Source organism: Zootermopsis nevadensis, unplaced genomic scaffold (genome assembly GCF_977971745.1).
Source record: "Zootermopsis nevadensis isolate Lab colony 2312 unplaced genomic scaffold, Znev_1.0 Znev_ptg000017l, whole genome shotgun sequence".
NCBI lineage: Eukaryota > Metazoa > Arthropoda > Insecta > Blattodea > Termopsidae > Zootermopsis > Zootermopsis nevadensis.
In genome coordinates, this window is record NW_028259149.1 from 4727729 (window position 1) to 4753414 (window position 25686).

Here is a 25686-nt window from a genome sequence, read left to right on the forward strand (position 1 = left end):
ACGTCAAGCTAAGTTATACAACATCGCGCCTAATAGCAGGTTCTACTATTAGCGGTACTGAACCTTCCGTTTCTGTTACCATATCTTGGTTATGTATTAACTAACTAGCGTAGAATCATCAATCAAAGTTGAAGGGAACGAGCCTTTTTGTGTTGAGCAATAATACAGTTTATTTCAATATCATCTTTGCAACGCGCACTGAAAGAATAAAGTTAACAAAATGTATTTAATAACTTAACCAAACACGAAAACATTTTCACGGCGATATAAGACTTGACGCAGCAGTCACAGTCCGTTCAAAAACCCTGTTACCTGACAAACGTAAATACAACAAAAGATACTTAATTTTATTACTAAAGAAAAAGAACCGAAATTAGCGTATGCGGATGATTTGGGGAAAGAAACCACCAAACATTCTGCAGCTGGTAACTTCCCCGGTAAAACAAGGAAATCGTCTTGAATATGACGGAGCAGCGCCATCCAACTTCGAGATCAGAAACTAAAATCCTGACGGTAGTGACGCAGGCTACATAAAACCAGAGATCCAGAGAACAAAGACAATAGGATTGGCTTTTACAAAGGCTGCAAACAAAAGTTAGTGTCGCAGAAAATTCCTGTAACCCGTTTTCATTATTGTTCAGTCACACACAAACTCTACTTGAAGTAGCGACAGAGCGGAGATAAATCAGGTGACGATGAAACTGCGTAAAAAATGAACGAGGACTGAAGGAGGGAAATAAATAATCAAATAGGGGGGAAAAACAAAAATTAATAAACAAAGTAAAAACAGATAATCATCAAGAAAGCGACAATTAAAGTACAAAGATGAGAGATGGAGGGATGAAAAATCACGGAAAGAGAAACAAAGAAACTATGATAGTAGAAGGCTGATAAATAAGAAGAAGAAACTAAGAAGTTTGAAATGAATGAATGAAGGATAAACCAAGAAACGTAGAAAAAAATAACTAGAAAATGTCTCACTCCCTTCTGCGTATGAACACGAAGGCATGCAGGACGACTCATTGAAAGTTTCGGTCGTGTCCCACAGTCTGCGAACCGTAACACACCCTTCCCGCCGGAATGTATAAATCCGCGAACATAACATGAGTGTCTCCCTCCTCTCAACAACAAAATCTCCTTTATTGCTGCACCGATTTCGGAGCAAATCCGGCCGAGTCTTACAGTGTATCATCGCAGAGAGGGATCTCTTCGAACAGAGCCAAGGGGGTTACTGGAATTGCTGTCCTTAAATTCCGTTTGAGCTTCTTATATTTTCTTCATCTTCTTTAAGTACACAGCACTTGAAAAACTTTCTTCTTTTAGGTCTAGTCTGTATGGAATCTACAAAAGAAACTTCCAAACAGCAACAATTCTTATAAGACTTGGAGTTCTTAAGAATCTGTCCATAGCATTCCTCTGGATCATGACGTCCTGAAGACTAAAAGGTAGATAACACTTTGTAGGAACATACTGCCTCCATGTGGGGTTAAAAGCTGGAGGGAACATGTTCCTCCGAAACGTCGGTATGCAATCACAAGTCCACACACGTCCAGAAGATTCTCTAAAACGAAATAGGATCGCAGGGAAACCTATATCTAGCCGAAATCTTCTAGAGTAGTGAGTATGCAGAGTGCGAAATGCAAAATTAACACAAATGCACAGAAACTATACACGGCAGAAGATTTAAGGGGAACAAGAATTTAACAGACGAATGCCTGTCGCTTGCTTCTGGGTTGAGAAGCCGCGTTGTCTTCTACGTGCTTTTAAACATGAAAGGGGAACACGGGTGAGGGCTTACGTTTATACGACATCAGAAATCTGAAGTCCAGAACTGACCACTTATCGTCATCAGAAACTGACGTCTCGTTAAGTGGTTTGTGTATTCATGCCTCTATTTCTGTGTTAATAGAAATTCGGTACGCTTGCTGTGTTTCATGGATTTCGAATGAGAAGAATTTTTGTCGCCTTTGAGAATGAATTAAGGACGATCGTAAATACTGTGATACAAATATATTAGAATGAAGGCCTTTAAAGAGTTAATGAGTGATGCCATAGGACCTAATGCTAATTTCTTGTCTGTTACAGTACTTTTCGAGTCAAAAGCAATTCTTTTGTGAAACTTCTCAACAAATCGGCTTTGGCTGTGTGTATAGATTCTATTCTAAAACCCATTTCCCCCATCCTCCGTCCTTGTATATTTTTATCCCTGATATTTTTCTGTCTTTCGTTTCAGGGGATGGGCGGACTCATCAGGTTTCCCGTGACGTGCTGACAAGCGGATTACGTTCCCTCCTCGATCGTCATTTAGTTTCAACTTTTCAGATCCGTTGTGAGGCTTCATGGTCCACTAATGAGGGGAGGCACGTCAAATCGCGAGGCGGTTTACCCGTCAGACGGCTGATAGACAACAGGTCTGGTTACCAGGGAGACTGCAATGCAGATAAACGTGATCACTTTCACAGGAAGGCATTCGTTACTGGTTACGTCATCCGTCGGACAGCACACTACTTTGATGACATAAATTCACTGAAAATGACTGTCTTCTGGGACGTACGACCTTCCCTTAGTGTAGTCCGATAGAAATTGACCAATGTTTTAGAGTTGTTTAATGTACCCAAGATAAGGAGGCAGTAAGCATATCAGAAACGTCGGTAAATTTCTATAGGACTATGCCAAGGGCCAACGTCCCAGAAGACAGTCATAGTCATTTGTGTCTCCGGGTTTGGCGCCGTGTAGACTCGACGTCAGATACTATCGTTACGGAGAAACATACATACACATAATTTCAATTCCGTATGTTGACGTATGGAATTTTACTTATTCCGATTTTGCACATAGGCATTGATTATCTCACAAGTTTGTTTGTACGGATTACATTAACATGCGAACTACGGACAATGTGCAGTTTTGAGATGCAGAATGGGTAAGCTGAATAGGGTTCCAGAGGCCAGAAACTCTTCTTTGTGTTCCGGTTTTAAGTCTCGAATGTTCCGTTTCATGGGATTAACTAGCAATTGAAATGGGGAAATTAAAAGAAATGAAATTAAAAGACATGAGACGTGGATTTGAATAAAACAAATGGTGGTAAGAGAATGGGGAAGAATTTGATAGTGAGTGGGTTTAATACCCGGTTAATGCCTGCGGGGGGGAGGAGAGATACTAGATCCCTCTTCACTCACTGAGTCAGCGTGCAACACCACACCAGCTACTCGACTAGGAATGCGCTGCACTCTTTTAACTACCACAAACAGCATCACGACCCATCCGTCAAAAAAAAAAGAACGCGTGTCTTTACCATCACCAAATAAGGCGAGGAGTATTTCAGATGCAATTTACAGTTTCCCAATATCACTGTGATGAATTTCTGAATAGTTGGCAACATTGAAACTTTAAATACCTCAAATAGAAAGTTTCAGCATTTTGCCACTGCATCACCCAATTCCGTTCCTCCTAACATACTTGTCATCGGAGCGACTGTTCCATAAAACCCACAACTTTTCCACAATAAAAAAGAAACCGAGATTCCCTTATTCTCGTTCTCTAAGGGCTGTTTGCCTTCGAATATTGACCTAACTCCCTTACATCTCTACCTCGAAACAGCTCGCTGCCCCTGGCAAGCAAGCAACTGGGAGACGCCGGTGTGGCGCCATATTCGGGGCGCCAGACAGATTTTGAGGCGCCACCAGATACCAAAAAACTATCCCTTCTCTCTTCCGTCTAAAAATAGTAAATGTGGGAAGATGAAAGACCTGGAAAGCTTAACAGTCTGGCCGGGTCGACGTATTAAAGCACATTTATTGCTCGGTTAAAGGGTATGGCTTAAGTTAACAAAGTCAAATATGCGAATGATTAACTTTCTTACTGAGACAAAGCAACATATTAGTAATAAACAGCTATGTGTAATACGGCGTGTTTAAATTGCTCATATTTTTTCATATGAAGGCAATATTTTAATCTAAGAAATACAATGTAACAGCATGACGGGGAAAAATTCATAATGCAGAGATTCAAAACGTAGCTACATTTTTTACAGAATATTTTAAGGTGCCTAAACAAGAGATCAAGTTAGTGAAAAACTGTGCGACAGTATTTTAAAATAAGACTACAATTGCTTCCTTCCATATTATTTCAAATTCAAGAGCGCGTTTTCAAAACACCCTCGATCATTTCAACAAAGATTTTGGAAAACACGAAAAAATGGACTGTGTAAGTTTTGGAACACTCTTAATTTTATTCCAATTTTATAATTTAAATTACAGACAGCCTATTGCCAAAATGATGGCGGGACAAATATCAGACTCATATGTTGTAGATGACATTTGCAACATGAAACCTAACACTGGGCCGACGACAAAAATTCCTCACCACCTCCAGAAATCAATCCCTGGGTATCCATTCTTTAATCGGTCGGTTTTACTGATGCGGGTAAACCTCGGCTAAAACTGAAGATGGCTCTCATCTGGGTTCGTGTAGTCCGGAAAATGTTATCTACGCTTCAGATGTGCTTAATGCCTCCATCATCTGGGCAACTGACAGAGGCAGCGAGCACCTAGAAACGCCTCTAAACTTGTACCAGACTACAAGGTGCAACAACTTAGAGGATAACCATCTCCACACTAGCCGCCGTGAGAAACTATACATCTCATATGCACTGAAATTATCCGCATTAATACAAATAATTGCAAGGTAATGAGATGTACTGACAATAAAGGTCGTTCGCCACCTCCCGTCTGGCTGTCTGTCCCCACCCTCACATGGGCCACTTAGTTGGTGGCCGATTCACGCGAAGAGCGTACAGGAGCAACGGGAGAAAACAACTTTCCGAAAAATTAAATCTGACACCAGCAGCAAGTGTGAAGGATCGATACTGCAACTAACTCTGCGTGGCTCTAACTACACCAATTGCTCGTACTACGAATATTATTTATATGAACAAGAACAAATAATAATTTATCAAATAAAATTTGCTGCAAAAATTTAATTTACAGAGTCGAAGCTCCAAATAACTCTTCCCAACTTAGCACACCCGATAGTATTCAATGATGACTACAAAACGCGAAAAACTAGTGCAATTTGAGGATGGCTGTGTTCTGGTGGTCAATATCTATAATAATACAAGGCGCAAACCTCCCAGAAGACAGTCATCTTCATTCTGGTCGCCGTTAGAACCTCAGATCTCACCTAGTGTAATACGATATTTAAATTCTCAAGAATTTTTTTATCTCCACATTAAATGTCATTTAATGACGTAAGGCACTTCACGGTATCCGTCAATTAAAATGTAATTAAACCGTAGACACGAAGTTTCAATTGAAAAATGAAGGTCATCATTTTTAAGTCCTCATATTAATGCAGATTGAAAGAAATACACTCGTCTCTATACCATTCGAGTTAACTTAAGTCAGTAAAGATTGTATTTTTATCCTGTGACTAAATACACGATAAATGCAATAAACAAAAGAACTGTAATTATTTTCAGTTGGCGGGAAGGTAATAAATGTTCAGTTGTGGTTCATTCGCCGGTGTTAAGACTTAACTTTTAAAGCAGTGTTCATAAATTTCCTCATACATTAAAATACTTAAGCCATGAAGATGTATGGGACGCAGGGCTGAAGAAGTGGACAATTAATTTCTCCAAAACGCTGGCATCTACTTATAAGTCTACATGGCGTCACAACCCAGGACATCATTATCGATAAGTCCTCTTATAGTGACAAGATATAGGAAGATAATTTATTTTCAGTAATATATCAAATACTAAAGATGTTTCTCAGCAGCATAACTCTTCCACAGGATGAAAAATATGCCTTGAAGTATTAATAGTAACTAAGAAAAGTAAATTTGGAAGATTTCATTCGTGAGGAAATAATAATGACTCCCGTAATGAATGTATTTACAACGAGAAAAATTTACCTCCCTCGAAGTATTTTCCCTTCAAAACTATTTAGATCGCCCCATCTCTAAAACATTGTCTCCTGCTGAAGGGGGTGGGATGTCCATTACTGTAGCTGCTCAATCTCTTAATCAAGACCATTAAGGAGTTCTCTGTGGCGCATGGCGGCGAAACCCATTACGGTATTACCCATGCAAACCCTCTCTGAGACGAAACCTTGAAGCAGCAGTGGCTTAAAGCGCCCACACATCACGTCAAGGAAGATCTTACAAGAAATACGGTATCTGTTACACGACGATTATGTGGAAATTATTCAATGCCTGAGGTATATTTTTATATCCACTAAGTTTTGGAACTCATAAACACCTTTCGAGCGGTCGCAGTGTTGTTACAACATTCACAGCTCGATTACAATTCAAAACGTCAAGAGCCAGTGTTTCTCACACCGCACAAGTTCGCACAATCGCCATGTTTGTATAGTTTAAGGTATGAGATAAAGAGTAAGAAGTTAGCGAGGTCTCCGATGACGTGTTATAATGCCACACATAAATGTAACATTTTTTTAAATACCCAAGAGCTCACGTGAAGACAACTGGTGAATGTGGAGCAAATCGTACTGACGACACTCCATGTGACACTTTTGCACTCAGTGTTACAGAGAATCCTCCCTTTGTCCGTCCGTCTTTATCAACAGCACAGGATCGCACATGCATACAGACGGCTCGTTTTAAGAGGTTGCGAGTTTTAAATACTTGTCTGGAAAGACGAAATTCTGCTTTAAAATACTGGGGCCAAGGCAGTTAACGTCGGAGGAATTAAAACTTACAACCTTAAAAGAAGGAAACGAAAATCGTCTGACTTATAGGCCTATAAAATTCTAAAAGATAAGGACAAGTGATATTGTCTTCTAAAGCTGCTAATTGAAACACTTTCAAAATCGTCCTATAATTTCATTATGAAATTCAACGTTTCATATACTTGTCTAGAAGTTTTTTTATTTTTTACTTCCAGAAAATAACATAAAACACAAATTTTATTATTCTTGTTGACGGGTTTGAAGCCGTGTAGACTCGTAGTTGGACGCCAAAGATTCGAAAGAACATACTGTCTCTATAATGACTTCTTTTCGGGCTACCAGCCGTGTCAGGTGGTTGAAAGGATTACCACCTTTAAACCACCTGACACCTACGAGTCTATACGGCGTCACAACCCAGACCAAAAAATAGCGTGATCCCCATAGCAGCAAAAACCAGAAATATTTCTCTTTCAATTAATGTTTCAAAATCTTTTATTTAATCGCTCACGACAAACCTCGCACATCTGAACAGAGCGTTCTTGCACGATTGTGCACGGAAACAGGAAATGTAATATTTTGACAGACTCACGCGCCCGCCGACAGCAAATGCTGATTGTCGTCCGGGCGATGGACGATCACGCAATGTTTTCAATACAGGGAAATGCTTTTTGGTTGGAGCGCGTCGCGAATGCCCTCTCGTTCAGGGGGACACACTAATCTCCCGGTGTTACGCCATGATTCATTGATCGATCTTATGGAAACAAAACTTCAAATGTACAATCACAAAACAGGGTGCCTCAGAAATAAGTCACATATGTACGCCTATCATAAGTCAAACGTACATGTAACTAATGGTTATTCAACCAGTTAAAAAAATCCATGATTGTGAGAGCCACTACTTATAAAATCGAAGATTCATCCATTCCGTAGTCAAATAATTTTCCATGCTGTATGTTATTTTTGAGGTGCATTAAAATTTTAACAAAATTCTGCTAATTAACCTCATTCAAAGCCATTTCATGTTAGCCCACAGCCTCAGACACTATTTAATATCTATCTTATACCACCATCTATACCTAGGTCTACCGTCTAGTATCTTTCCTTCATATTTTCGGAATAAAATTTTCTATGCATTTCTTAACTTTCATATTCGATCTAGATATCCAGTAAATCTAGTATCTCTTAATTTCATCACTAGTAACATGTGGTGATTAATACAGCTTACAAAGATTCTCACTTTGTAATTTTGTCAACCTTCTGTTACGTCCAATTTTCTCTCAGTTACAAATATTTCCTGAATTCTGTTCTCAAAAAATCTCAACCTATATTTATACAATATTGTTTCTCTCTAATAACCTTTTGTAATTATCTACCAACATTTATTGTACGGTTTGCTTTTTGTATTAACAATATCAACTCGTTTCCTTTACGAATCTGTCATTTGTTGATGCATAAATTGGGCACCATTTAAACCACTCCCAGGGTAAAAAGCCGTCCTTTATGTACTTCGCAATCATCAAATTACCTTGCGTAATAATTTCTCTCATTCGAAACTAAAGTACTTTTATACTTGACGTACACAGTTAAACAAACCGCAAAACATCTTCCTACTAGCAATTTAAATTTTTATTCCAGCATATCGCTTTTAATTACTCTGGAGACTTATCATAAACGGGAAGCCATGTCATCGCCGTAGATACTCTTCCATGTCATTTTACTTGTAGCTTAGTTAATGCAAATTCTGTACATGGTAACAACAAATGACCACAAGTTAAAGTGAAGGGTTGACAGGAGGGGGGGTGAGGGACCAGAAAATGGGGAAGGGGTTTACGGGTGATATATTAGCTGGCGCTCGCACACAATTTTGCTAACAACGCTGGCTCGATAATTATTCTCCACACTAACTCTAGAACGAATTGAAGTAACGAGGCATTTCAATTACGCAAATGTTCTGCTTCAATACACCAAGGTAAACAAAAGAGAAGGGGACTGTACTCTACAGATGGAATATGTAAAAGTAAACGCCTGCGTTAAACAAAGAGATTTTACCTATTAAGAAATTTCTTGTCTGTCCTTAACAAGTTATATCTCCGACAATATTGAATGGATTTTGATAAAATTTTGTGCTAAAGTTCAACAACATAAACAGTTCGGCGAAATCAATGATTTATACTTCTTGTAACTTTGTATAACACTTGTTTTCATCGCTCGGTAAAATGCGACGTGCCTAAACAAAAAATCTGTGCAGATCCATGATACATCAGGAATTATTACCCAATCACTTTAAAATACAGAAATGACTGTCTTTATCACCGCGTACATACCGATTCTGGGACCCAACTATTGGGGGAGGGGGAGAGTCCTTTACTGACAGCAAAAACCAAAGTGTGTAGCTGACCATTAACTTCTATCTAGTGTCTAGGTTAAGAATGCGTGGAGTTCACCTCCACACCACACACAGGCCTACACTTTCATTCCACGGTGTTGGGTAGAGGGATAAATTTACTCCTAATATTTGAAAAGACAGATCAGCTGTAACAACAAGAATATGAATCAGTATGGTAAATATCCAGACAGAGATTTCAACCCGAAACATCCCAACTACGAAGGAGTGCTAACCACAGTCTACAATGTTTCGGGAAGCAAGGCAGGGACTGCTCATGGTTCCTGCTGATATTAAGCTGTGATCAGAAAGGAGAGAGTTTGTCGTCGCTTTGTGGGGTGCTGGCAGGAATTCCAGTTCCCCTGGGGGAGAGATGATAGGGGATGGAATGATTCTCGTGACCAAATTGTGAAATGAGATCCAAGAGTGCTATGGGTATATATAGACTTCTGAGAATGAGTCTTCTAGCGGGCGTGAGGTGCGTTACTAAACAAGTGAAGGTGCGAGTGGTCTCTTCAGGGGAGGAGATATGAGTAATGCGAAGTATTGAACATGCTCTTCGAAATCTTCGCTTAAGCATCATTCAGCTAATTAACTTTCTTAAACTAACTCAGTGTATCTGCTGTGGATTTCAGGCTGTTCTACAGCCCATGATTCGGTTAAATCAGACTGCCGTTAGGATATTCTGTAGTGACATGTTTAGGTTGAATCAGACGACATTCAGGCCACAGTTATTGAAACATTTGTGTCATTATAGAACGCTGGCCTTGTAATCCTATGTCTCGGGTTCGATTCCCGGCGGTGCCCGAATTTATAACTTGTGTTGGGCAAGGCTGTGGTCTGGACAACACGGACTTTTCCTCCGGGGACTTCCCCGGTTTCTCCGTGGCATCCCAACAATTACTCCATTCACACACAGAAGAAGGCAATGGCAAACCACTTCTGGATCATCTGCCAAGAACGTATATGAACAGATCCCAGTCCGAGAGAAGGATGGAAGGATCCTGTTCATATGGACCTGTCGTCAGACAGAACACTAAATAATAATAACAATAATAAGCCTCAAAAACAGGATGGTGGAATACTATATTCTTAAATGCTTCACATATGCCTTATTTTCCTGGTGCTTGGATACAGAGACAAAATTACATTTATGTAGTTGATGCATTTATGTTAACAAACAAAAACCAATAATAATAATAATAATAATTTAAACAGAGGGACGAAATAGGCATCTGTGATCCCATAACATGAACATAAATCACGAAACAAAGCAAAAATTATTGTCACACATGAACGTGAGTCACGCTCATTTGGGCAGTAAAACCTCGCCACCAGCTTCTAGTTGATGCATTAAAACCGTTTTGTCACTTTGTTCTCCCACACCAACCCCAGGCGACCCGCTAATGGTTCGCTAATGCACGAGACGCTGGATGGGATTTATAAGTCGTGCCTTGACATAATGTGAGCGGGGTAGTAGCAAGCACGTCAATATCCAGTGCTGCGCCTCGGTGCTGTAGAAAATTTTTCGTTCAGATGGTTTTGTGAGGAATTATGACAAACCAGAAAACTAAGGAACTAATCACATACTGCAAGGATTTTCTTCGAATTCTGAACCCCCAAGAAGGGTACGGTACGTTTCTCCGAAATGTTGGCACAAATCGACCAATGTAAACGACGCTGAATCGCAAAAGAACACTATCGTTACTTCATATTTATTTACTGCGAACTGTATCCGAATTTATATAAAATTTCACCAAACCACTCTTTAGCGTAAAATAAATATTTCTGGTTTTGTAATATTTCGGAACAGCTTCTTGGCCATCAATCGCAAGAGAGCAAGATATTTCATACTGCAAAGCGATAAATCAGCTCCCACTTTCGTCACAAAAGTAGCAAAGCAACAACAAGTAAGCAATATATTTCATATTGCCATAGAAACAAGGCCATCATTTGTTCCCACTACCGAAAAGCTGGTTTTCGTTTGACATTGAGTGCGTGTGTGGTTGCCTAGCTGTTAGGGGAGCTAGAGTGGAGTGTTTACTGGCATCGCTCGCCCCCAAATTGCTCCGCTGGGAGCGCTAGTGAAGGGGAATGGGAGTAGAATTAAATCAGAGAGCAGAGAGGAGCTGGAAGCATGGCGGGTGACGACAAGAAGAGTGATGCTGCTCAGGAGGGAGCAGAAAATGAAAACGTACAGCCACTATAAATTAACAGATAAACGCAAATTGAGTCGCTCAAACGAAAGATCTTCCAGAACATCCGAACAGTTGTTTCGACACTTTTAATCTGAAACAGGCAATAATTTTCGCGACTGGCACTGCATCACAGAATCAGAATATGCATTGCTGAAATGTTTCACGAACAGCAGCAAACAATTCTGATGCGATGTAACATTCAAGAACAAATACACGCGGTTTGTTCGTCAATAAACCATGTTTGCGCCTGTACGGCGTTTGTGGAACTGAAGTGAACAGCGGCCTACCGATAAGGGAAACCTTTTGAAATTTGAGGACGATGTTTTTCGTGTAGATCTTGAATGGAGACAGAAGATTTCTCCGAAACTTCGACACACACCGACATGTCCACACGGCACCAAAACCCACAAAGAACATCATGAAGGGTGACCACAACTCAAGTGTCAAGGAGCTCTAAGAGAGTAATGGAACACTTCGTGTAAGAGTTTTGTTTCAACTGAGGTACGGTAAGCCGTGCCTACTCGGAAATGAACACTTTCCAATCTTTCTGTTTCTTAGATTGCTTCTTCTAGACAAGAGAAATTGATATGACAAAATAAATCTACTTTAGCGATACAGTTTTCAAAGCAGCTGGAGCGCAGACGAGAGCATTTCCAAGAAACGTCGTGATAATATGAAGGACGACAGAAGAGAAGAGTGGATTGTGGGAAGGAAATCGAGCAAAATACAGAATCGAGAGGATTAGACTCTGTTATCTGAAGGGAGCAGTCAACGGGAAAAGAACATTATGTACGTTTCATGATCGGCCCCGTTTTCCAACTAAGATTTATGTCTCTTCTACGATAACAACACAACGGATTAGTCCCAGCCCAACCCAAACTCCCCCCACCCGAATTACATTCCATCACCAACGAATCTTTGTCCCTAGTAAAAATATAACGAATGTTACGTACAACAGTTTATTTCATGAGCTAATAATACTGAAGAGAGAAAAGAGTTGGCAGTATTACCAGATTTTCACACAACAGCGACGTTTCGGAAATTCCAACACGCTTTCATTCTTCCTAAAGAAGGACCAGACCAAAGACGCCTTCCGAGATTAATTGCTTTAATAGTTCCTTCTTGGTCAGGCTGTGTCTCGTCTTCCTATTGATTACAGTGTCGGACCTTTGGTTTTAATCTTTGTATACAGGACTGTCATCACTTTTCAAGCCGTCTGCCATAACAGCCTATGTAGTTGGAAACTCATTTAATGATAAAATGGAAAAACTTAGTGTCTCAACCTAAATGTTGACGGTGGGTAGAGAAAGCTATCGTCTCATAAATGAGTAATTTATTTTATTAATTTCAAACACAAATGCGAAAATCAGTTTGATCCAAATATGCTCTTGTAGTACCGAGTAGATTGTTCATAAAGAGTTTAAAGATGAAACATAAGATGAAAGAAATGTATAATACAAAGAAGTAAACAACAGATACTTACAAAATTTTGTTTAAAAGTCTCGTAAAAATTAATTAGATGGATGAATACATTTTATCATATCACTATAAAAGTTTGAGAAGTTGCGGTCTTCAAAGATATGACACCAAATAGAACTCACTGACAGTATTTCAGAAGAAAATGACTAATTCTAGACCATAATAGCAGACAGTTTCTTGATCAGATGTTTGTTAACATGCGTCGTTATTATTTATTCTATTTTCGAACTTAGAAATTTAAGAAATCAGACTATCTCTAAATTTGGAAATGTAAAATTTTAAGAATAAAATCACTATCCCTACTATGTATGTCCATAAACCAAAGTTTTCCTTCGGAAGCTGATATTCGCTCTGCTAGTTAAAAGAAATTAAGTTTTTTTACGGAATCTAATATTTTATAAGTTGCCCCTTCACTATGAAGAGTTATTTATCTTCATACTAAAACCCCAAACTGGAGGACCACCACATGTCAGCTGTCTTCTCCTCCATCCACAACGCGAGGATGCGTCTTGCCTCGGTGACAAAGGAGGAAATTAATATGATAAAATATATCATTACCATATTGATTTCGGTGATTTTTTTGCATATTCTTCGTCAGATATAGATGTTTGGGTTAGGAATTAAAATAAATATATTTCTTTGCAGATAGCAAGACAAACACGCGGATAATGAGAGCCGCGTAACAAAGTGGTGCTCGCAATAGACTGCGTTTTGCTTGTCTTCCTTTAAAACACTGTGTTTGTTATGTCATTATTTACAACGCATTTGTTAGGCGGCAAACTACTCCTGAGGTACGGGAGATCCCTTACCTTAAGTTCTGACCAGACATTGATTTACACAGCCTTCTCCACCAATAGCCACTGGGCTGCATTACACGAGGTCACACAAAAGCTCCTTTTAATGTACAAAAGCCCAAACACATTTCTCACTGCGAATTTACGAACACGAAATGCCACAAATGGATACAGGTGGGTCCTTGAGTAGGACATAAAATGACACACAGGTTACACACGTCACGTACATCGTGTCAGCAAACCGAAGCAGTGTGACGCCGAATATCCCGACGCCTATCATACCGACGCCAACGTCAGAAGTCGAATAAAACGAAGACGATCTCTGGAATTTCATGACACATGATGCCGGTAAACCGACGCCGAGAGTCGCGAAGTGCATCGTCGACATACGACACCGATTCAAGCGAAGAGATGATTCAGAACAGAATTCGACAAGACGCCAACAACTACTGTGTCACGAGACATTGTTAGTGAACACTTCTTTGTAGCACTCTATGACGATGTAACAGGAACAAACATAAAGTAACCGAACTTAACGTAAATTAACCTAAACCAACCTACAACTTAATACAAACTAACTCATATTAACATATAACATATAATGCTACAAGGGCAACACCGCGCTTTGCGTCCCTAAACCATCGCCTCGACACACCAAAGAGAATCAAGTGTATTCTCAGAAGTCGAATTAAGCTTAAATATGTTTCAGGGTGTCATACGACATGTTTGCAAGCAAAGAGAAGACTTGGGACCTTACAACACAATGCTTGCAAGTCTCCGAATAAAGTGGAGTCTATTCTCAGGACGCCACACAACACAAAATTGGGTAATCGGACCTCTTGGCGCCATAAAACATGATACAATTCGACGCCGAGAGTCGCGATGTCGTCGTCAATTTTCAACATTTATCTTTCGTAAAATAAGCCAATCTTACCACATGTTTTTCAACTTACGAATTTTTTTGAAAATATTTGATTATTTATAATTCCTTCCGTGGCATTTATCCGTTACTGTAGTGTATAATATTATTTTACCTGTTACAAAAAGAATATATTTTACATATATTACATGTTATTTATCACATACAAGTGAATATAAGTTCAGTATTTAAGAGAGCAATATTTTCATTTTACCAGATTATAACTTGAATTCGACTTTCACAAATTCGTGTTTTACAAAAACACACAGCCCTGATGTTGGCCTTCTGGGCTGTAACGTGGAGTGGGCTTGTAAGTATTACTGACATGGATGCACCGTGTTCCTCCTACCTACAAATCCACCCGAAGACAGCATCTTCGCCGCCGTGGGACCCTCAAGTCTCATGAAATATTACGATATTCGAATGTGACAGAAGTTTCTGATCTTTCAGCTTGTGGCAAAGAATAAACCGATTTAAATTCAGGTAAGAATAAAATATTTGTCATTTTTTCACCTTCCGTGTCCCCCTTATTTCTGTAGCTTCCTTTCTGCATTCCATGAAATCATTTACGAATTATTCATAACGAAATTCAGAAAATTTATTAAATAATCTAAATTCTCCATGATGATTAAATGATGTTGAAGTCGGTATGTTACTGTTGCATGCCATAAAAAGAAAATTAGGGACGTCTGTAAATATAAAGCGATAACTCGCTAGTAGCCACATTCAAGTGCCGATCGTTGTCCACATGTGTATTAAAAGGGTTGGTTAATCAGCACAAAGACACCCACATATGATACAGCTGAGGATGAAATGTCACCTCAATTTCCCATAAGACCTTGGCCTTGCTTGCAGCGGTGTCTATCAGAAACCAACCCCCGCGTACGGCGAAGGACTTGGACCAGGTCTTATAATAATGTACAAATTTTTATAATACGATATTGCTCGATCCACTCACCCAGAGAAGGCGCGGGTTGCTTTGGCCCGGATGGCGCCCAATGCCCCAAACCCCGGCATGGTGTCGTGTAGACGGGCTACAGCTACTCAGTTGAGAGGTTCCGCACAGTTGGCCATGTTTCTGTGCCTTCACATCGACATGGAAGATCGCTGGATACAACGCGCCATCTGCCAATAGCACAGCCCCACAGCTCTACTTAACCTTTTAGTTTGCACCACGAAACATTGAAGATCACAGAATATTGGGAAAGGAACTAGTGAAATCTAAATTGAATACTACAAGCACTGCATATTGTCAAAACCATCATTTTATCTGTTATCTTCTAAGGATGTAAAATGGATATTGGGGAAACACGGTGAGGAACCTTGGATTGGACTCAACCGGCTCAGGATAGAGACCAGTGCCTGTCTTTTATGAAAATAATAATGCACTTTTGGGTTTCATTAAATATGGATAATTTCTTGAATAGATGATCGTGCTAATAGCTTCTCAAGAGGATAAATATTCTATTTTTGGACTTTGGGCTATAAGACTAATGTTTAGACACTAACAAATTTAAAAACTTCCTTTCTGGGTTCTGTAATGTGATACTGAGAAACATAAATTAATACTGACATATATACACGACACAAAAAGTAATTTTACAAAAAAACAATCTAGTGTACATCTCTAACAAAATTCTTACATGTTGACAGCATATTAAAAGTAAACAGCTTCTTAAAACTATATCACAAAATGTGGACACTGAGAACAGAGTTTCCATTTAGAAAATTCTTCGGGTTCTTATTAATTTTCTAACAAAAACCTTTAAAGTAAAATGGTAACTATATGTACCACATGCTTTAACGGTCAATAATTCCTCGCTCTGACCAAAGAATGCATTCGTGGATTTCTTATTACTCTCAGAACAAAGAACATTACTAAGTTCATCATTGTAAGGGAGACGCATTGTATTTTCTTTGAGGTAGGGACTGAGATGAACTAAACTCCATGGATCAGAGTCCTACTTGAGAAGCTCTTAGTACGCTCAACTAGTCAAGAAATTTCCCGTCTTTTATGGACCCCGTAGGTTCCATAACCATGTTCGAAAAGGCCTCAATCGATTCTCTACCATGAGATCGATTAATACAGTCCACGAACTCCCTTTCCATGTTACTTTGATCCATATTAATAATATCCTCCCACTTTCGCCTAAGTCTATCCGAATTTTCAACCAGAACTTATAATTAATTTCTCATGCACATGTTCACATCATATCAATTATTAGACAGATTCTCCTGATAATCTGGTAACTAACGCAACTTACTGAGCTCCTCATTATGAATTATTTTTCAGAACGAGAGCAAACATCTTATACAATTAACTTAACCAAATAGAGACGTAAAGAATATACTTTACAGTCTACTTACTTATTTACTTTACGTAACCAACAGCTACACAACGAAATATTAAAATTATTAATCATATATAAACCAAGTTACGCGTCTACCTGAGGAAATTTACGAGGGTAACTACAAAGCAATTCACTATAAAAAAACGACTGAACAAATTTAACTAGTACTATTTAACTACACACCAACCTATATAATTGACCAACTAATTATGCTTAAAGTAAAAATTCCGTTCTGTTACGGAAATAAAATTATTATAATATTCAACAACAACAAATCTCTTCATTGGACACTATTCTGTGCCCTTATTCAATTCAATTCAATTCAATTCAATTAATTTATTTACGTGTTTGCCAACAGCAAGAAGCCAATAACAGGCAAACACTGATAATATATACAATAATAGTGAAATAATAATGGATAATATTACACAAACGGATTAACTAAACTTATACATGTACAGTATTAAATATAACTGCCAAGTACAGGCAAACCCAAAATAGAAACAATATTAACACAGAGCAAAAAATGAAGAAATATAAATAAAAACAAATAATCCACCTAGGGAACACTAATATAAATGTACATCGTTAAAGAAATACAAAAAAGCAGATAACCAAGCTAGATCATTTCCCTTGTTGAGAACGTTCGCTCAAGGGAGACAATGTTTATGCTAAATACGTCCAAAGATTTACATACGTCATTTGCAGCGATGACGCACCTGGCTGAAGGACTATGTCATTTCCACAGTTAACGAAACGCGTAATGAAGTCACGGTGTTAATTACTTTCTCAGCAAATGAGAGATGTGTAACTTACAGACATTTCAAAATAACGACCAGTGTTAATGTAGTTCTTTTGGGTTGTAGCCAGAACTAAAGATGGTGGCAGTATGTTCTTCGGGATTGTTGGTATCGTCCCATAAGGCTATGTGACGTTACAACTCAGAAGAACAAATATCGATAGTTTCACCACGCTGAGAACCTCAAATTTCAATCAGAATTCTGCTTCACAACTTAGACAGCAAGCATATGTATGTATGTATGTATCTCTTACCTGTTTTCTGCACACGTACTTGGGGCTGTCCGTACCACTCCAGGGTACGCCAAGAGGAAGTCGTGCTGGTTGCATCAACCCCCGTGCAACGAGCGGCGTCCAGACTCCCTTCCCAAATATTCACCCCCCCTCCTCTCTCATATGCGCCAGCACCCACGGGCGCCGGCGCCACAACTCGTTCATCGCCATTGGTCCGTTCCTGTGAAGCTCTCCCATTGGCCACCTGCGAGAGATTAATGTTCGTACAAAATAACCAATGGAAACGCATCAGAAACTAAAGCATTTTGTTCAAGGTAGGCGGAGTATTGAGGGTTGCCTGCCTATATTATATAATACAATGTATGTGTTCTTTTTCCCTGAATAGGAAGGTTTTTAAGAGGGTTCTGACAGCGAGTGAGAGAGAAAGAATAAGAGAAATATAAAGTAGCTGGCAATAAGAGAGAGAGATTAAGAGAGAACCGACTAGATCCTGACTTCATGTTCAGAGTACAGTTATTATATCTAAAGTTCTTGGTGACGTAAATGAAAGCGGCCATGTTGAATAACTCCAGTTTATTAGTTTCCAAGGTAATCAATGAGTCAGAATATCATATTTAATTTATTTCAATACTTCCTACGATTCTGTCTTTCCCTATCCACGGCCCTGAACAAGGAATAATAATTATAAGGAGAATTGAAAGAACTACCCACTCCACCCCCACTTTCAGTCTTCAACAAGAACCCTCCTGCTTGAAACATCATCATACAGGCCGAAACACATGAGGTAATGCGTCTGTATCATTTAAAACACTCAGTCAAGATTTGTAACATCGCTCCAATCTGCGCAAGTCTCATAAAAATTCGTAATTTTATTGAAAATCCCAGAGAACTGCTGCCTATTTTTTGACATCGTAGGCCTATACTAGAGATTAGATACTAAAATTTCTTAGTTACTAATACTAGTTCTACATCCAAAATGGTATAACAGTTTTAAAGTAAGACTCTGGCTGTATTCTGATTTCTTGCGCCGTGTAGCCTATAAACGTTTACCGACGTTTTAGAGATCCTTGCTGCCTCCATCATCACTCAACACCCTGATGATGAAGGCAGACTACACGGCGCTAAAATCCAGAAGACAGCCATCCCTCAACCATATTTATTCATTGTCTAGATCCAACGCAATAATTTAAATACGAAGCACACTGTTTCTTCAGGAAAAAAAGAGCAGATCTGGAACACAGAACGGAATATTCATGCAGAAACGCCAACGCTCTGCGCGGCGCATTGCGACTAGCGTGGGAGGAATTCGTGAGCTATTGTAGGGATTCAGTCAATGGTTTTTATCTCATTAAAACTGGCTATTTTGATCACATCCCACGCTGAAAAGAATTTGTTGCCCACGGAAACAAGGGACAGGCAACACCGCGTGACACGAAAGTCCCTTGACTGGCCTCGTCTCTTTGATTTCATACTAAAATTCTTCTATCATTTCTTCTATATGTGCTACGTATCCTGTTCCTCTCATGCTAGTTAGTTTTGTCGTAGCAAGAAACACCTGGTAAAGAGTACGCATTATGAAGCTTCTTGTCAAGAAGAACTTTGCTCCATGGAGTTATTTAGTCCAAATGCTTGATAAGATACACACGTTAATGACAGCTCTGAAAATAATTTATGAATCAATACGTTTTTCTTAAATCTGAGAGTAAATTTTGAAAAGAATTACCAATTAATCATCAGGGTGATCAACATGAGATGGGCGGGCTATTCTGTACGTATGAGATGTATATATGATGATTTATAAAAGGAAAACAAGAACGGAAAAGCAAGGATTTAGATTAAGAATGTAATTAAATTGGATCTTAAAGATTTATAGGGACTGAGGTGTGGGTGTGTATTGGCTCACATATGCATGAAGCAATTTACAGACATGGTGACGACGTGAATTTTCATGGTATTTATCTGTCAAATATTGTACATGTGCACAGCGTAAATATGAGCAGAAATCGATCATTTATTTGTGTAATAGCCAACTTATTCTACACAGATGGAAGTTTCTAAATGATGGGACTCCCTTTGATACTTATTTATTTGAATGACGACTAAAATGTAAACTAATAATTCTGTGGCAAAATACGAGCTTTGCTATTATGCTAATTCCAGAAGTCCCTTGATGCAGGCCATGTTGTAAACAAGGAACAACGATATTCTGTTAACAACATTCGACCCAGTGACGATGGGACAGACTGCCAACGGTTACATATCAAAGGAAACAGCGTTCACAGCATAATATACATTGCGTGTTGCGTCAATACCAGGGGCCATGGTAACCACCACCCCCCTTCACCGCTTCTCGGTGTGTGCCAGTATCCCTGGCGTGTAAATATGCAGCATATCAAATCAATGGTTCGATATACATGCAGAATCGGGCCAAGCATGTACTGCATTCCTTTGAAGGTAGTCAAAGAGGAATTTCAAATACGGAAGAAATCTTGTTCCAACTTTTTAATTACGTAGCTCTGATTACATTAGGTGCTTATACAGAATGTTTCACGAGCACACGCACAGACCAACACTGTTTATTCACGAGTCTAAACCGAGTCGGAGCCAAATTACCAACGTAGTTCCGAAAATCTTTCGTTACCTAGACCCAGAGAATAAGTACGGCTGATATTGTGCAACGTATCCTTTTAAGAGCTACGTTATGAAGCTATACAAGAAGTTAATTGCTTTTATTATGCCCGAAACTCCATTACAGTTTTGACAACATGCTCAGGATATGAAGCAGTGGCGAGCTCTTGTGAACACAATAATAAATATACGGGTTTCATAAAAAGCGAGAAATTTCTTAACCAGCGGAGAGAACTAAAAGATCTTCAAGAAGAATTCTGCTGCATACAGTTAGGTATAGTTCAAAAACGAAGGCAGGAACGCAAAATAGCAAACAATTAATTTGGAAATTCTTCTCTTTTCAAATTAAAGTGCGTCTTTTAGCCCTTTGTTATCAGCTTGGCTAAGTTTCTAATACAGCAGTAATTCCTACATCTTAATGCAAATTTTTGTTCAGTATCGTAACACAGGAACTCACAAGGCCATGAAGTGTAAACAAGGTTCAATTAATGATGACGTAAGTATATGACAACATTACGGAGAAACAGACTGAATATACATTACGTTTCTCCAAAACGTTGGTATCTAAGAGTCTACATGGCGCCAAAACCCAGAATAACATCATCCTCACCGCCGTGAAGACCTCATATCTCACAAGGCGAAATTAAACTTGTGCTATGGTAGCAGAATTCGAAGTTGCAACATTGCTAACACCAGAGGCCACTATTGGACACGATCTTCAGCCAGCTCCTTACACCTCCCATCCCCAAAACTCATGTATCTCCTACATTTCTGTTCTATTCCGATTGTCTGATCTCTTTCTATGTTTCCTACAGTCGGTCTTCCCCACCAATAATCTTGTATGCACTCCGCGTCCGCCCCCATATTGCCCAAAATTCCATCTCATCTTAGCCGTAGATTTCACAATCCTGACAACACTAGCTGACCTGTATAAATCATGAAGTTCCTTCTCATGTAATATCCGAATTGCTTGATTTATTTTTCTAAGGTGGGAATATTTTGCTGAGTACACTATGTTCTGTCAGTTTTAATTTCTCATTTTCCCTCAACGAGACTAGTTTCACAGAAATACAGACCGACTAGCAAAATCTGCTTTCATATTCCTATGTTAGAAATTTCATTGGGTAACCCGAAGTTTTCGGGCGGAATGATTAAAACTTCCAGAGGTTATTATTCTGCTAATTTCATCAAGAGTCTCAATATTGAACTCCGGAAATATCGAGGCAACAAAAAATTATTAAAAGAAAACAAAATTAATATTTTAAGTCCATCAATCTCAGTAATATTTGCACTTTATTTTAAAAATGAGCAGAATTATTCTGACGTTCTATCTAACGCTTCCTCTTATAAGATTAAAACCTTGTTAGATACAGTTGAAGTGTAAAACACATTAAACGCGTAATTAGAAAAGGCAATGGCTCAATTATACTCTCATATCATGTACAAATGATGGTGAAAAATATAATTTTTTTAGATAACCATGAATTTTACTTGTATGTAATTTTTATTTAACATGTTATGTTAGTTTTTAAAAGACACTTTTCTAATGTTCCAAATTATTTAACAGTTGAAGTTATATTCCTATTTTGTTGCTCTCTTGATCGGAGTTTGCACTGTAAGACGCGTCCCTTGATAATCAAATGGGGGTTGATCTCTGCTCATTGTTATGCACTAGCCCCATCCCTTTGAACCCCCTAAGTGAAGTCGTTTTATGGAGTCGACGTAGGTGTTAAAAGGGCATACGACCGTTAACCCTGAAAACGTTTTAAATTGACTTTCTATTCATTATTCCTGTATATAGCTTTAACCGCCTCCCACACGAGCTTGCTGCATGCAGATAACACTAGATCGAGATGGTTCCTCGCCGCATTAAAACTGTGGGGGGTGAAGAAGGGGTCTTGCCAAAGGAAACAGAATGGTCCAGCGACAATTGATAATTAGAACGAGTAACAAAAAAGCATTTATCACCGTGAGGATAAGGACAGAATTTAATACGAAGATAATGGTAGTCATTAATTGAGAAACAACGCTTTAATCCCCACTCCCATTAAATATTATTGCATGTAATAATGATTACGAACAGAATTTCATATACTGAGTAAAAAATTTGTTATCTAAAAATGTCGTTTCTGATATAATTTTAAAAGCAAAAATTAGAGCTACATGGAATAATGTTCAGAGCCGTGCAGACAAAAAAATACATAAGAACAGTAATAATGATACTAGATTGGGCAGTGCATGTAGCGCTTCTTGGGAATATAGAAAATGCATACAAAAATTTTATTGTAAAAGCTTAAAGGTAGAAGACTACTTGGAAGGCCTAAGTGGAGATGGGAATACAAAATTAACATGACGTTCAGGAAATATAGTCTGTAAAAGTGGGCTCGATTATTTTCGATCCAAATAAGATTCATTTAATACAATTATTACCCTTACAGTATCTGACTGCAGATTCAACGTGATACAGTGAAACATGTGATCTACAGATTACATTAATTTCACATGCAGCAGAATGTAGCGACTTAATGTGCATGAAACCCTTTCTGTCACGCTTCGAGCTACCCACAGCTTGCATGTCAAAGCGTAGGGAGAGTCATTTTAAAATGAAGATGGTGTCTGGTGGCTGCGAAAATACGCTAGCATCAACAGTTTTTCATGTGGTTTTCGGATGAGCGCTTTGCATGCATGAGGGGTGTTGCCAACAAGCACACAGTCCCAAAGATACGGAAACAAATCGTGTTTCGATGAACGAAACGAAGATTATTAAGAATTAAATTATCATTATTTTAAACTTGGTACGTGACTAAATACAATAATTGACATTTTTCTAATTAAAGAAAATTTTCTTAATCTCTGTTCAATGGGAATAAGTACTGAGAACAGAATTTATATATTAATGTGGAAGAAACTTGACAGCAAAATTGTTACTAACAAATTATTAAAATAACAATTTGTAGATACCTGTCTTCTGTAATGTAGAAACTAAAGAATCCATTAGATATAACTGACATTTCAGAGTAAGTTACTATCTCCAATGCGATGATCGTGATGATGGATAGAGTTAGTTCCTCTGAAACGTCGGTTATATCTACCGGAATTTTAAGACGCAACAATTCAAAAGGCAGAAATCTTCATACTCTTTTCCATGGGGACCAGAAACCCTACATAATTACACTTTCATCTAAGAAAATTAAAAAAAAAACACGATTTAATAAATTACGTAAACAAAATTATTAAAATCGTAACTTCATTCTCCCAAGGTATTTTAATAAATGGTTAAATGTTGGGTATTGAATTTAAACATTCAGTTAAGATACTACCTCTTTCAGCCTAACCCACTACAGCACAGAGCATAAAATTATCGAATCAGATCATTTAGAAGGCGGAGCTAAAAAGGAGATTCGGACAATTTGCATAATAATATAATATAATTAATATTATTATAATTATTAAACAGGGGCGAATGTGATGGGCTGACATTTATTAATTCAGAAAATGAGAAATGTATACAGAAATTTCTTTGGAAATTCTGAAGGAATAGATGACTCTTTAGACCAGGGTTTAGATCGGAGGTCAAAGTTAACGTTAGGTTCTGAATACGTCGAATGTGTCTAACTGGCTTCCCATATGTCAAAACACCTGACAAAAAATACGAATTGTAAATTTCGACATCATGCAGTTTTGTACGGTATCCATTTAATTCATCTCAAATTGGTCCAAATATTCTCCCCAGCGCCCTGTTCACAAACACCTTCAATCCGCATTTTTCACTTCTTGACGGACCAAGATTTAAACCCATAACAAACTGGTAAAATTATAGTTTGTGTATTTTAATATAATTTATTGGCTACCGGACAGGCAAAAGATTAGCAAGCACTCTCCGATTTTTATCTGCTCTTAATTTTTCCGTAAATGAAATTTTGATTTGTTACTGTCGTTCTCAAACAGTTTAAATTTCTGCCCTAAAATTAGAGCAGTTTTGTCCGGTGCAGATACCATTTTCCTCTCGTCGCATGTCGTAATAAGTTTTGCTTAATTTGTTTTTATTATTAAAAAATCTGAGAGACCACATATTTAAAACTAACGACAAAGTTCCTGGCAGCAGGCCACAAAATTAACCCTTTTGGCTGGGAAATACTTTGCATTTACACTGCAGTCTGATGTTTTCTAAACAGTTATGGAAATCGGAGAGCTCGTATTGATCCCCCAGGGGAATCCCGGGCCATAGTCGTCCCGGGCAACTCCTCTCGCATATTGGCACATGGACAGAGATCAGGATGTCCTAAAGCAAGATAGTCGCGCTTAATGAACAGCAGAAACAAACACGAAGCTATCAACGCAATGAACCGCCTGACCAGATAAATAACTACATATCACTTATATCACTTTTCGGTTTAGGGTTAAAATCGTTTGGTAAGAAAACGCTGCCTCTGTCTTCAGGTTAGCTGAATGTGTAGAAAAAATGTTCCTCTAAATTGTTTGTGATCATGAACATGACTGTACTATGCCACTACCCAAAATACTACAAGGTGTATATCTGAGCAAAATTACTAAATGTCTGTGTAATAAGCAGTTAAATCAGGATTTAATAATTATCTAGCAAAAATTAATTGTTTATTCCTGCACAATTACTTAGCTGACTAAGAAACCAACCAACTATCTGACTGATAAATTAATTATGTGTGTTGTTAGCTAACGAAGTAACAAATTACAAAGAACTAAAGAGCTTCATAGCCAATAAACCAGATATCTTTCTAACTCTATAAATATCTATCCATCTAACTTACTGGTACACAGCACTGCATTAATATTTGACAGCTAATAAATTATTTAACAAATTATCAGTGACTAAGAAATTCGACAGTCAACTCAGTGATCACAAAAGCTCTAAAAAAATCATGATGCAAATTAAGTTAAATTTCAGAGCAATACAATTATACAATTAAGGTGACAGAATGATCCAACATTACTTTAGTAAGAAACTAAGTAAGTTTCATCCCAAAAGCCGCGTGACCTGCGACTTGTGCCGCTCTTACGCCAGTGGTAAGAGCAGTGATGGCGGCAGTAACTCACGCAGATCTCTCTCGGCCCTTCGGGAGCGCTAGCAGCGCTTGCTAAGAACTTGAAAACTTATTAACTCTGATGATCAATTTGCAGAATGAAAAGATAAATTGCCATATCACAAGTTTCCAACGGGAGAGTTCCTTAAATAT

General features: G+C 38.4%; 1 protein-coding gene across 1 annotated transcript in view; it reads right to left on the minus strand.

The window, feature by feature from the left end:
* Window positions 1-17971, minus strand: part of VGlut (Vesicular glutamate transporter) — a 74893-nt gene extending 56922 nt beyond the window's left edge. The window contains exons 1-2 of the mRNA XM_022064043.2: window positions 17867-17971; window positions 15421-15587 (exon numbers count right to left, since the gene is read on the minus strand). Coding sequence (XP_021919735.1) covers window positions 15421-15479 — 59 coding nt within the window. The 5' untranslated portion in view covers window positions 15480-15587; window positions 17867-17971. The remainder of the gene's footprint in view (window positions 1-15420; window positions 15588-17866) is intronic.
* Between the last annotated feature and the right edge of the window lie 7715 nt (window positions 17972-25686).